The following is a 15,272-nucleotide window of genomic DNA, read 5'->3' on the forward strand; positions in this document are numbered from 1 at the left end:
TGCCCCAAATTTGCTATTCAAATAATGGGGATAAAATGGTGGGAAAGAGGGCATGATGATTTACTTAATATACCGAAGAAAAAGCTATTTTGTACTTAAGTGTTCAATGCAAGTTTGTTCACTGTATGAACGAACAGTTAGTAGTAATATGGCTGCCAGCTTTACTCTGGCTCCATGCGATTTTACATTTGAATACTAAGATTTTTTAAATTACCTATTGGACCTAATAGTCATACAGTGTGTCTGCTTCATCTAAAATATTTTATAACCTTTTTAATAGTAATATATTTTCATTGATATGATTTGATACTTGACAATTTTAAAATCCTGTTTAAAGAAATATTGTGATAGATGGGACAGAGAATGCTCCTTTTGAACATATGTAATAACTGCTTACCCATATTTAGAGTTTTTTAGTTCTCAGATAGGGAATTGTATACACTAATGTAGGAGGATTCTGTCAAGTCCTTGAAAAGATCAGGGATGTGTATTTTGAGTGAGATAGAGCATGTAAAGATACCTAAGGAAAAAATTTTCTCATTTTTGAATTAGAATAACTGCATTGGTTAGATATTACTTCTAAAATAGTAGTGCTTTAGGGCAATATTAAATAATAAAATAATCTAGACCATAGTCCACATTTGAAACCTAAGCTGCTTGAATTCATATTATAATTGAAGCAAGGCTATATACCATCTGAGAATTCAGCTGTGTCATGATTGTTATGAGTTTTACAGTAGGTACACTGCACAATTTCTCCAAAGCCATTTTTTTCTGAATGCAGTTTATCTTGAAAGATTTAGTTTGCCAAGCAAGTCCTTCAAGAGGAATATCCTTGGTGCCACACTGAGGAAATGAAGTTTGGGGACATAAAAAGCAATATACTTTCTGAACTAAAAGCAAAATAGGAAATGGAGGAGATTTCTTGTTTATGCACATAACCATAAATAATTTTCAGGCTGTGTACATGAAGTCAACTTGTCCTCTTATTTCCTCTGCCCACCCTTAGCTACACGTCTGTAGGGAAAAAAGTCAAGGACATTACAAAGTACTTTATGCTATGTAAATTACCATCAGTGGTATCCATCAGGATTTGCCAAATAAAGTTTAGATAATCTCATACCGAGGAAAGGATTTTTCAAACAATGATGTCTTGGTCTTTTAAACATGTATGTTTTGCAGTGTTTAGAACAATATCTTACATACAGTAGACATTAGATAAACATTGATTGTATTGAATTATAGGACAATTATTGAACCCAAGTGTAAGCCTGAGGTTAAAAATAGCATAGTTAAGATTTGTAAAAGTAAAAATTATGCTGTAACATATTTTCTCCTAATCTATGATGAAATTAAATTCACTTTTGTGTAAATATGCCCAAATACTTTTTAAGTCTCAAAATATATTGGTATCTTACTTTCTGGACAGCTTTGGAAATGTGTAGAATCATCTGCACTAATGAGAGAAGCTCACAACTGGGTGTCTGGCTTCAGCTCTCTTCCCCCATCAATACTATTAGTGTAGTCTTCTTAAAATCTGTATTCATCGTGTGATTTCTGTGTCAGAAACCTTCAGTGTCTCCCAGAATTTACAAAACGCAACCCGAGCTCCTTAGCATTCTCATGATGCCTCTAACTCTCTTGCTTTATATCTCCCTGTTCTCTTTGGTGAGCTGAGTGATTTGGTGTCTTTATGACATTTTAGCCTTTACGTCAGTGGGACTCCCCTTGCCACTTCAGCAGTTATTTTACTTGTTCCTATTCAGTAATCTTTCATTTTTCCATAGCAGCTATACCACCTCTTACCTGGTCTCAAGTTTTCTATTCCTCCCCTGCCCATTCTTTTCATGTACTACAAACAACCTAATCACTTCCTCACTGAAGAAAAATGAAAGCACATAGGCGACAGAACCTATGATATTTCTTGCACCCACAAAGTTATCTCTAGCCATGTATTTTATGAACCTATTCTCTGTCCACCCTCAGAAAAAGGGAATATTTTTGTTACTATTATTATTGATAGAAATAAAAATATAATGAACTACCATATGTGATAGTACGTTAAGCGTTTTTTCACTTACCATATCATGTATTCCTTACATTCTTATGAGGTTGGCCCTATTATTAGCTCCATATTATGGATGAGGAAACTGAGGCCAAGGGGGAATAGGGACCTTGTCCAAAGTTACATAGTAGATGCAGAATTCTAACCAAAGCAGTCTGACTTCATAGGCAGTGCTTTTATTTTTATTTTATTTTAATTAATTTACTTTTATTGAAAAACAGTTGACATACAGTATTGTTTTTGTTTCTGATGTACAACATAGTAATTTAATATTTACATACACTGTGAAACGGTCACAACACTGTCTAGTTATCCTCTGTCACCATACAAAGGTGTTACAATGTTACTGACTATATTCTCTATGCTGTACTTTTCATCCACATGACTTATTTATTTTATAAATGGAAGATCATGCCTCTTAATCTCCTTTACCTATTTTGTGCACTTCTCCACCCACCTCCTCGTTGGCAATCACCAGTTTGTTCTATGTATCTATGAGTTTGTTTCTGTTTTGTTTTGTTAGTCCATTTGTTTTGTTTTCTAGATTCCTCATATCAGTGAAATCATATGGTATTTGTTTTTCTTTTACGTATTTCACTTAGCTTAATACCCTCTAGGCCCATTCATGTTGTTGCAAATGCCAAGATTTCTTTCTTTTTCATGGGTGAGTACCTTCATTATGTATCTATATCACATTTCTCTTTGTCCATTCATCTATCCATAGACATTTAGGTAGCTTGCATATCCTAGCTATTGTGAATAATGCTGAGATGAACATAGGGGATATGTCTTTTCAAATTAGTGTTTTTGTTTTCTTCAACTAGATAGTGCTTTTACCCTCTGTTCTGTACTGTACTGGTATCTGTGTGGGTGAGTGTGTGCATGTGTGTGTGAGATGCTCTACTGAAAGCTCATTTACTTATCTTTGTTTTGGGCATTATTAGCCCCTGCCTACTTTATGTCTTATTTTATTGCCTCTACAGTTTGTCATTCTGCACTCTGCCCTTCTCTTCAGGGAAAATACTTTATGTCTCTTAGGGCTTAAAAGTGAATGAATGAGTAGATGGATAGCTGGGTGAATAAAAATCCTATATTGACCCTGAGGTCCCTGATAGCAGCTGCCCTCTCTCCATTTCCTAGTATTAGTTTTTTCAAAGATCAGTCTCCTTTTGCTGTCTACTTCCTTACTCTCATTCACTATTCAACAATTGGCAGTCAGAATTCTGCCTTAATGCATTGAAACTGATCTAAGAGAGGTCATTAATTGCCCTCCTAATAGCATTTAAAATATACATCAGATCTATTTTCATCTGTGCCTTCACCACCCCCAGCATAGTCATTCCCTTTAACAATTACACTATGAGTTTATACTTGCTAAGATTTCCTCATGTATGCTTTTACCTTTCTCCAAATCAGACTTGGCACAGCCTTTCATGTGGCATTTCTGGAATTCATTTGTATTGCATCATATTATTTATCTGCTTGAAGTATCAGTTCTGTTGTAGCTATTGTATGGCACTAGGGCTATAATATAAATTCCTTACCACGATTTACCACCTCTCCTACTTTTATTTCTTGCTGCTTGGCTTCTCACTCATTGTACCTCAGCCACATTGTCTTTTATTTTTCTGTTTTGGGAATTTACCATGCTCTTTCCTGCCTTTTGGCCCATTAACCACACTACTCCCTCTTCCTCCTACTTGCTGCCTGACTCTCTCTCCCGCTTATTTTTCGAGTCTCAGCTTAAGTGTCCCCCCAGTGTTGGCTTCACTTAGCTATCAATCAAAATTAGGTCTCCCTTATAGACTCTCATAGAGTACTTTTTTTCTTTTCCTTTCCAGAAATCACCATGGTTTTTAATTACATGTTTATTTGTGAGCTCATTTACTGAATGTCTGCAACCCCCACTAGATTGTAACTTCTTTAAGTGCATGCAGCATGGTGATTTTGTTCACATAATATGTACTTAACAAATGTTTGTTGAATGTATTAGCTTGAATGCAAAATCAAGTGGGCCCTTTTCATCCCTAATCCTGTATCCATACGGCACTTGATAACATTGAAAAATTAGCCTCCTTAGTCATTCTTTTATTTCTTTGTTCTAACAATAAATATTCTTTCCTAATTTTGTTCTATAACCCTTGCCAGTACCCTGTAGAGTTCCCATTATTATATAGCTTCCTTGATGATTAAAAACAAAACCTCATCATTAGTTTCTTAGACATATGCCAGAAGTGAGATTGCTCCTACAAGATTCATTAAAATCATCATCATCAACAACCATAAAACAGTAAAATTGGCAAAACTGGAAAAAAACCTGACTTTGACTTTTTGAAAGAAATAAACATCTGAGACAGTGACTGGGCTACTAAGTTTTCTTTAAACATTTTTTTTTTAGAAGCCTCATCATTGGGTTTGCTTATATTCACATGTAATAAGTTGAAAAGAAACAAAGAAAAAGAGAAAAAGAAAAAAGGAATTAAAAAAACAAAACATAACAGGGACCTTGCCTCTGTCTAGAGGCAGACCTTCTAAGAAGAGGGCTATGCTAGTTTCCACACCTTCTATGATCAATAATCCTTTTCTTTAGGGGGGTAGATTGACTGCATAACTTCCTACTGAGTTGTCTCCAACCTGCCTCCCACAGAATTGAATTTGGTACCCCGTTGTAATTATGTGCTGTACCTTTGCTGGAAAAAAGCACAGATCTTTGAAAGCTCTGCCTGTTAGAACCCCCAGCAGGAGCTTTTAGACTCTTCAGAGTGTGTTTGCAGCTCAGCTGTTCTCAAACCTCAAAGCTATGGAAATTCCCACTTGTCTCGCACGGAGGATGGAGACCCATACTGTGTGTATCTATTAAACTAACACATCTTCTGAGAAGAAGAAGGCAATAATTAGTTCTCTTAGTAATCGCTCCTTTGTTTTTCTGACTTCAAAATTACCCATATTTTTCAATTAAAACATTCTAAAGCTATAATCTAACGAAAAGATGTTGAGATACCCTTGAGCATAAAAACATTTATAATGGAAAGCACAGATTATGTGATCTTGCTGACATCACATTTATTATTTTTTTCTTTTTCTATTTCAACACACGAAGGAGTGTGGGAGGAGTGGATTTATGCTTTACAGTTGGAAATACTGCTATATAGTCAGTGTGCTTTTTAATTTTTTTAAAGTCCCTTAAAAGCTTATGAGATCTCTTCAAGATAGTTTAACCAGGTAAAAAGGAAATTCGTAAATGTTTTTTTTTTGTCCCACATATCATAAAAAGCAATTATTTGGGATGGTAAATTGTAGCTCTTCTGTTCCATTAATACTAAATCATTATTCAGGTTTGTGTATTCTTTGGGAAAATCACATTTTTCTTTATTTTAGCTGCTTTCATTCAGAGTGTTCAGTGTTTTGATATGTAAGATCTTGATTGTTTCTATTTTCATTCTTTCTGTAAGTATGAATGCTAACTCTTTTGGATGTTCATTTCATTTTACTTGAGAAAAAGTTGGCTTAATAATTTTGAGATCAAGTAAAAGCAAACCCACCATGACTCATTTTCAAATCCATGTATTCATGTTCTTGTTCATTTTATTAACTTCTCATAATAATCCATTTTGTAAAAGGATTGCTTATTTCCATCAGCTTTTGAAGTAAAATAAAATAAAACCGCCTGAAAGCCAAATAATCAGATTAAATCTATGGATGTCAATCAGTTTTGCTATTGACAGCTTTTCATTAAACTGAAAAATAAAAAATTAAACCCTTTCTTCCCTTCCATATATCAGTAGTCCCTAATACAACAACATAGTGCCACAGTAGTTTCGAATGACCATTCTTGGCCTCAGTTGTTTGCAGAAGGATTTTTTGAAATTCTTGCTCAAATTCTTAGTGTGATTCTTCTGCATTCAGAGTGTCCTTTGGGGCAGACATTGTTACTGTGTTCTCTTCCAGATTAAAGTCTAGTAGATGTTTGTTGGTGCATAATTTCCACATATCACTTATCTTTGGGGAAAATATCCTTCATTAGCATACCATTATTTTTCTGGTATAGAATTGATTTTCAACACTGTTTTTCCAAAGCCTCATTTTACAGATCAACTCTGGCTCTTATCTCTCCTAAAATCTAATATACAAACATTTGCCATTGGTTCCATATAGCAGATATATTAATTATTTTGTCCAGTCCAGGTACTAGTTGTACTGCAGAAAGTACAGTGATGTAGAGATATCTTACTTTTGAAGAGGTTCTTGTCTAAAAGAGAGTAAGAAAATCATGTGTTTAAGAGAGAATCATAGCTGTCCCTGCTTTATTTCCATACTTCCAGTTAGAGTTGTGCTTAGTCATTGAATCTGGATATCACAACTTTTATATGCAATTCTACCTAACTTAAATCTAGCCTTTTTAATGTGCCTTCATTATCATAACCTTGATTATAGTCACTGATGCAAAGTTATTCTGTATGTTCCATGTGCAATGGGTCCTAATAGTGTTTAACTATTTGGGGAACATACCTTGTAACAAATGGATATTTGTTACCAATATATCTGTTAATTCTAAAATTCTTAACATTATAATTTGAAGAGACTAGAGGATAAGTTATGCTTACATGTGATGGCAGTTGAAGGTGTGTTTCTTAGCAGTGCTAAGTGAAAGATAATAGAAATGATCTTAAACACAGGTGACACATGACTACAGGGATGGCATGTGGCCTTCTCCTCCTCCTTCACTCATGGTTTTTACCCTTGTGCTTTTTTTCTCTTCCTCTAGATTCTTATGGTAGTTTGGCAGTAGATCAGTATTCACCAGCTGCGTAGGTAGTGAAGTGTATAAAATTCAAATTATATAAACAAAATTGTGTCTAACTCTTTGGGGAAATAACCCACTTGTAGCTGCTCTCACTGAAGCTGTCAATGCACTTTTTTTTAATATAGTGCAGATCAGCTAAAGAAATGATAGCTGCTTGATGTGATTTGATAGACAAGTACCTTGTAACACATATAAATCCCCTCCATAATACAACACCATGGTCAACATCCCACAGCACTTCAAGAAATGAATTATAAAACAAAAGATGCCAGTCAACTAAAATGCTGCAAGGAACCACAGCTAGAAACAAACATACATTTCAGCAGAGTTTTTCTTTTATTTACTTATATCACTTAGGTGCATTCAAGTGCCTTTATGAGACATGAGCCTTTTAATAATCATATCTGTGGCTGGGGATATTGCTCGGTGCTTCCTATTATTTCTAAGCTCAGTTATCCAAGACATTACCCACACACCCAAATCTTCTAATGGACATTCAGCTGTTGTCTATCAGTGCACCCTGGTCTGATCAAAAAAGAAAAAAAAAATCACAAGATTGCAGCAAATTCTATTAATATGATCAATGCATACGATTTGTGGCTCCTGTTAAGAGATAGGCCCAAATAGCTTCACTTACTCCATAGTCTGTTGATTTTACGGTAATCCATTTTCAATTATAACATTTCTAAGAGTAAATGTGTATTATGCATTAAAACTGGCTGAAGGGACCACAGCATTTACAGTGTGTTCAATAGATAATGAGCGCAATGCTTCATCAAATCCTGGAAACACATTCCTTAATTGTGGAGGAAAGAAACTTTCCATCAGGTTTGGGAGAATAGTCAGGGACCATGAATCCTCCTCCTTGGGAATTTCTGAGGGTGACTAAAGAGGGTGATAACAATAGCTGCTGTTCTGGAGTGCTTACATTGTGTCAGCTACTATGCCAAGTGTTACACATAGTGTCTCATTTAAGTCTTACTGCAACTTGCATGGGTAATCTAAGGAGTACCTTGTACTGATGGGGAAATGAAGTCTCAGAAACATTAGGTAACTTGCACTACATCATAAACTAGAAAGTAAAAGAGCTATAGTTCAAGTCCAGGTTTGTGTAATTCAAACATCTTGATTTCTTCCACAGTTAACACTGTGGATCTGGAGAATGCAGAGAATGGTTTTTCTTCTTCTTTGAGAATTAAGGAATATTTTCTAACGTACTCTTCAGAATAGTTATATGGGGTTCTGAATTTGGGGTAAGATTGGGCCTGGGCAGTATTTTTAGGATGACCCATGTGGTAGCAAATGACTTGCCTTATGAGGTAGGGTACCCTCCTCCTCCCCACATCAGCCTACTGTGGTACCTCTTCCCACTATGCATCCTCTTCCCAATCCAGCACTTTGCTGATACTGAAGTTCCAGTTTGTATGAATGAATGCATCCATTCATTCATTCATTTTAGAATTATTTACTTTTTAAATCACTGTTCATATTTGTCACCTGCAGTGCACTACACTTTGTTCTAGAAATCAAATGAAGAAATTTTGCCAAATGGAAGGGCAACTCCTACCCCCTTATCAACATACAACCTCTTTCTGAAATCAAGCTGACTAGCGATAGATTGTATCTAGTCATAGCAGTTCAACAAAGTTAATTCCCTAGCATTTCCATTTGATACCTCAGCTGAAGACATTATTTTGGGGACAGTAAAATATTACCGTCCGTTTTTATTTTTGTTCAGTAGACAATCTGTACTACTTGAGAGAAGATCAGGAAAATGGTTAGTCAGCTAAGGACTGCTTTTAAGATCAATCAGCCAAGTAACCCAATTAAAAAATGGGTGGAGGTCCTGAACAGACACTTCTCCAAAGAAGAAATACAAATGGCCAACAGGCACATGAAAAGATGCTCCACATCACTAATCATCAGGGAATTGCAGATTATAACCACAATGAGATACCACCTCACACCAGTTAGAATGGCCACTATCCAAAAGACAAGAAATAACAAATGTTTGAGAGAATATGGAGAAATGGGAACCCTCCTACACTATTGGTGGGAATGTAAATTGGTGCAACAACTGTGGAAAGCAGTATGGAGGTTCCTCAGAAAACTAAAAATAGAAATACCATTCGATCTAGTAATTCAACTTCTGGGAATTTACCCAAAGTAAACAAAATCCCTGATTTGAAAAGACGTATGCACCCCTATGTTTACTGCCACACTATTTGCAGTAGCCAAGATATAGAAACAACCCAAGTGTCCATCAATAGATGAATGGATAAAGGAGAGGTGGTACATATACACATACCATTCAGTCATAAAAAGAAAAGAAATCCTTCCATTTGCAACAACATGGATGGAGCTAGAGGGCATTATGCTCAGTGAAATAAGCCAGGTGGAGAAAGACAAATACCATACAATTTCACTTATTTGTGGAATATAAAAACAAAGCAAAACAGAAGGAACAAAACAGCAGTAGACTCGTAGACACTGAGAAATAACTAGTGATTACCAAGGGGGAAGGTTTAGAGCAGGTTGGTGTGGGGAGGGGGGCAAAGGGGCACAATAATTTTCAATCACAGTATAAACTGGTCACAGGGACAGTAGTACAGAATAGAGAATATTATTCAGCCACAGAAAGAAAAATCCTTCCATTTGTAACAACATGGATGGGTCTAGAAGGTATTTTGCTCAGTGAAATAAGCCAGGTGGAGAAAGACAAATACTACATCATTTCACTTATTTGTGGAGTATAAATTCAAAGCAAAACAGAATGAACAGAACAATAGTAAACTCATAGACGAGAAGCCACTGGTGGTTACTGTGGGGGAGGGGCTGAGGTGGATAGGTGGAGCAGGTGAGGGGGGTAAAAGAGCACAAAAATTTAAATCATGATGTAGGTTGGTCACAGGGATTGTAGTCAGCATGGAGAATATAGCCAATGATTCTGTAATATCTTCCCATGCTGACATATAGTTGGGATGAGCATTTAATAATATGGGTATGGGTAACTGTTCAACCACTGTGTTGTATGCTTAAAACTAAAATATGACTTTATATAAATTTAAAAAAACTAATCAGCAAATATTTGAATTCCTGATTTATGCAAGACCCTGTGCTAGGTATTGCATGAAGTGCAGTCTTTGAGGCTTCTCTGTATACACTCTCCTCATCAACAACCCTGCCTCCCACAGTATCACAGATTTAGTAGCCAGCTCCTATACTTTTGTTAACAAATCTCTCTGTAGTACAGGGAATTTAATGAAGGAGAACTTTATTGCTAAAAAACAGTTTGCAAACTATGGAGGCATAGTTCTTGGCTATAAGCCAAAAGTATACTCTGAGGAAATAAAGAGAGGGGGTTGTTTTATAATAAAAGTTTCTGCCCAGGTTCCCATATCAGTCTGCTTATTCAAATGAGGGATGCAAGCCCATTTAATCCTGAGTGGCTGATGCAAGTCACAGCTGATTGGTTGACTTCCCAGCCATTGTCTGTTTTGGGCTGGTTCTGCTTCAGGCAGCAGGTGTCAGTTTGTGGTTCTTCAGAGGACACAGAATGTATGTGTGGCTTCCCCTTAATACAAGGCTGCATGACTCCATTTTGTTTTGGCCTCAGTTAGCTTGGCAGAATCCATCTTGTTTTCTGGCATAGCTGGATTTTGGGGAAGGTGGAACTCACTTGGTTTTGTCTTATTTTCACACTAGTCTCTTAAGGACTGAATTTCCAAATACTGCCAGATATCATAATAATACTTAAAACTCAAAACATCAAGAAAGCAACTTTATTTCCCTATTATAGAGGTATAGTTTCACTATTTATGCAAGGATTTGGAGAGGTAAAAGGTAAAGGGATCAGGGAACACATTTAAGTAGTCTGTTTCAGTAATTCAACCTTGTACGTAAAATTTAAGATTGAATGGCAAGCATGGAAAATGAGAGACAATTCCAAGAAATTCATCATGTTACAATATTGGCAAGGAATTAAATTACATTTTGTTTAACATGATTTAAATATGACTACAATATTTGGAGCACTAATAATGGGAAGTTAAGTGTCTTTGTAGTAAAACACTATTTGGTGTCTAAGAAGATGATGAACCAAGTTCACTTAAATGGTAATAAAAACTTTCTGGTAATAGCCAAATAACGTTTTTTCATTTGTAGATATAGCACATTTACCCCACCTTTCCACAATTCTAGTAGAGGCAGAGATTGAAAAAAACGGAAGTAATATTTATGGATCATTTATTTAGCTCCTGATCATCAAAACATGACTGTTTGACAGAAATTTCTACTACTTTACATATAAGGGAACTGAAGACCAGAGAAACTAGGTAGATTAGTTTTACACGGACTACGTGAGAGTTTCTAGATTCAATAATTTGATTGAATTTGCTTTTAAGTTGCAAATTCTACCTGCCCCCACTTCTTTAGTCCCTGATTAGCTTACTGTAGTATAGGCAGCAGCAGATCACAGGGGAAGCAATTCTGATCTGAGTTACCCTCTTTCTCTGAAACAAAACAACCGACCAAACAGTAAACCACACCCGATCAGCACCTCCTTCTGCCTTCATTAATGCCAACAATATTCTGCCTCACAACAGACTTAAAACCTTGGAGCCATCTTTTACTTTTCCTCCCATAACTGAGTCCCATTGATTCTTCCTCAATTATGTCTCTTCTTCCATTGTTTTCTTTCCCTTCCTACTATCAACATCCTAGCTCATTACCTGTTTCTTGGGTCATTCTGAGGACTTACGGATGGTCTCCCTGCCACTAATTTCTCTTCCAACCAATCATACATATTGCTCCCAATATGACTCAGGAGGCATTGCGGTATAGTGGCTGAGAATCTGGGTTCTGTGGCCAAAATGTCTGAATTCAAATCCCTAGGTGTTAAACAAATAATTAGACTTTGGGCAAGTTACTTAGTATCTCTGGGCCTCACTTGCTTTATCTTTAGAATGAGACTAATGTTAATAATCTTTTCCTGGGATTGTTTTGAGATTCAAATGAACATGTGTGTGTGTGTGTGTGTGTGTGTGTGTTTGTGTATGTATTAGAATGCAGAAAAATGTCTGGCACAAAGTACTCAATAGATGTTAATTGCTGTTATTATTGTTACTGTTATTATTAAACTGCATTTTTGGTCACATTATTTCGGTTGGAGCTGGTATAAAAAAAAAAATCAAATCCATGTTTCTAGGTTTGTAGGCCAAGGATGCAAATACAAAGCCCCAAAATGATAAAAATATGAATGAAGACAAGTAGTATTAGAACTGAAGCAAGAGTAAAAATCCATGTAAGCCTGAGGTTTAAATTCGTTGCCGATCTAGTACCAAGGCCACCACCCTGGTGAGTTCAGTCCACAAGGCATGGACAGAAGGGGCAGACACATGATGACAAGCACCTGGTCAAAGTCACTCTATGGCTTTTTTCTCCATCAGGAAGACCGAGAAACTATTCCCTAACATATAAAATGATAGAAAATATGTTTCTTTGCTAATGATATCCATTTACCAGTGAAAGGAAAGGGAAAATAAAGTGGGAGAGATTTGGAGACAGTGGTAGAGGTATAAATGAAGGCAGAAAAACATATATAAAGGCTTAGAGTCCCAGAAAATGTACACAAGGATATTTGCTCATTGGTGGAGACACAGACACAGACATGTGGTTAGTTTCCAACTTTGTGGCCTTTACACAGAGGTTTCAGGTACTTTGGTCCATATTCTGCTCCAACGTATGTACCTCATATATTTCTACCTATTAATCTTTTCTCACACCATTCTTTCTCTCTACACCCTCCTTTTGGCCCTGATTCTCTCTCTCTGTGTATGTATGTATATATTTATACATTTGTATCCCCTCTACTATGAAGCCTTCATTAAACATTGTAGTTATAAGAGTTTAAAACTTTCTCTGTTTTTCAGTGAACATCTTCAGCAGTTAAGTTATGTTTACCCATCTAGTTTTATCAGTAGCTATAGTTTTCAAGTGAATGTATTATGAGTTTTAGGCTAAATTGGCAATGTTTTGTGAGTACGTGGTAGTGCCTCAAATTACCATGTTGAATACTGAAGAAACAGTAGGATGGTTTGTATATTACCCTGATCATATAAAAAAGCTAGTAATAAGTAATATGACCTATATACATATAATAACAAGGGGATATTCCCAGCATACTTTTATACACCTGCCTATCAAAAGCATGAAAGTGTATAGCAGAAAGGGGATTAGCAGAAGACAAAGGTTAGTCTTTGGAGAGACAGACACCCATGTTTAACGGACAAGTTCATTTCAAAGACAAAATATGATGGGCCATGCTTTGCTTCTGTATTAGAGCTGATATGGTCTATTCAGCAGCTGTTCTGATGCTTTTGAAGGGTACATTGTAATTTAAGGACTTTTTTTTTATGTTGTCAGATTCTTTTCATATCATCTTCAGATAGCTCAGTGCCTAATCTGTACATGGTATTTGTAGTCGAGAAACTGGAAAAAAAAAATGTAATTAGGCACGTTAATAGTTTATTTCCTTTATCTATGACCTTGTATATGTTTATGTGTATCTACCCTCCCCCTACCTGTGTCCCAGAATTCCTTTGTTGAATTAACACTAGCTAAATGACTTGGAGTTATAAAAAATTAATGACTAAAAATTATAAGAAATTAATGACTTAAGAATCATGGGCACTATACCAAAGGAAATACAGTATGTGCACCAATATTACGAAACAAGTAATTGAAACCTAAGTTGAACTGTTCTAGAAAAAACCAATATAGAATTTTTGAATAATGTCCTTAAAAGTAAGTTTATGTGATTTTACCATAACCTAATTATTTAACATCAACATTCTGTCAAACAGTGACATTCTTTAGAGCATATATAAATGTTTAATATATTTTATGAATAGGTTCAAAAATTATTCAGAGTCCTCTTATTTCAAATAGCATAGTGATAGGTAATTTCTTACGAAATGTGGTTCTACTTACATTGTCTGTCATGTACATCTTTTATCTGTGGGCCAACTATTTGCTCAACTCAGTTTCATATTTGTAAATTTTCGTAGTTCACCTCAGGGACAGAGTTGTGGTGGTGTAAATGCCACTGATGACTAATGATTATGTAGTTAACCTGTAGCAACTGTTCAGCTCCAATAACATTTTCTTAATGCTATAAAGATTTTAGTTTATTTGTCTAAAACTGAACATACAACTATTATTTAAACTTTGATTAAAAAAAAGATAAAAAAAATATTTCCTTGGAATGTCTAAAACAAACAAAAATAATATTTTTTAAAACCCAGAGAAAATTATTTCTATGCAGACATTTTAGAGTATTGACTATAAAACTATCCCCACTAGAGAGAGATATAGCAAACTTTCAATCTGTTCTTACAGAGCATTCCTTATCTTGCAGATGAGCTCAGTGAAAATGTTGCATCCGCGTCTCAACAGCATTCTTTTCAAGCTCACGTTTGAAGACCACATAAACAACATCAAACCAAGCATCATGGCAGTGACTCTTGCCTGTGAAGAGCTAAAGAAAAGTGAAAGCTTTAACAGACTTTTAGAGTTAGTTCTTTTGGTTGGAAACTACATGAACTCAGGCTCACGAAATGCCCAGTCTTTGGGTTTTAAGATCAACTTCCTTTGTAAGGTAAGATGGCATTTTATACGGCTAATTTATAACAAAGGTCTCATCTCTGAGAGGGGTCACTCTAAATTACAATGGTACATAAGCCAAAAAAAAAGTATGCTTTAAGGGGCAGACTGTATCTCAATTAAAACAGATAAATAAGTTTTTGAAATCTTGCTACAGCAAAATCTCAAAGACTGAAAATTCTTCTGTAGTATAGTAGTAAAATTTTGCTGATCAAATCTTACTGGATTGGTAGATCAGGGAAAAAATTGCTTTTATAGAGTAGATGCAGTTTTGTATTTCAATATCTTTGCATTTATTCTATGTCTCTCAAAAAAAGTATTTGAGTACCTACATTCAATGAGGTAAATAGCCAGAAATTTCTTTTTTAATATGTTTTGTTTATTCTACTCTAAGAAAATAATACTGTTGACTGTTGTATAGTGTTGTGTTACTAAGCTTGTAGTAGGTATCTAATGCACTAACTAAAAGATGAAGTAAATCAAGTGACAATCATATTGATTTGATCTAGCCATTTCATAGTATTATTTTCGAGATTCTAACTTTGTGAGAAGTCAACAAAGAAACAGAGAAGCACAAAAGTGATTGTATATGTCCATTTCTAGGCTAGAGCAAACTACTTTATTCAAGGAAAAGATCTGTTATAGAGAGAAAGCTGAACAGGCTCTGAGGTGAAGGCCTCTAAAAAGGCTAGAGAAAAAAATAAATCTGAAAACAGGCAATCTGTCTTTGACATTTCACCA

General features: G+C 35.5%; 1 protein-coding gene across 6 annotated transcripts in view; it reads left to right on the top strand.

Annotated features, from left to right (window-relative positions):
- The window catches only part of DIAPH2 (diaphanous related formin 2), a 953,825-nt gene that overhangs the window by 505,152 nt on the left and 433,401 nt on the right, over positions 1–15,272 (top strand). For all 6 annotated transcript variants that reach the window (XM_036919628.2, XM_057495928.1, XM_036919627.2 and 3 more), the window contains one exon: positions 14,287–14,526. In XM_036919628.2, the coding sequence (XP_036775523.2) occupies positions 14,287–14,526 (240 nt within the window). The remainder of the gene's footprint in view (positions 1–14,286; positions 14,527–15,272) is intronic.

Source organism: Manis pentadactyla, chromosome X (assembly GCF_030020395.1).
Source record: "Manis pentadactyla isolate mManPen7 chromosome X, mManPen7.hap1, whole genome shotgun sequence".
In the NCBI taxonomy this organism is placed as follows: Eukaryota; Metazoa; Chordata; class Mammalia; order Pholidota; family Manidae; genus Manis; species Manis pentadactyla.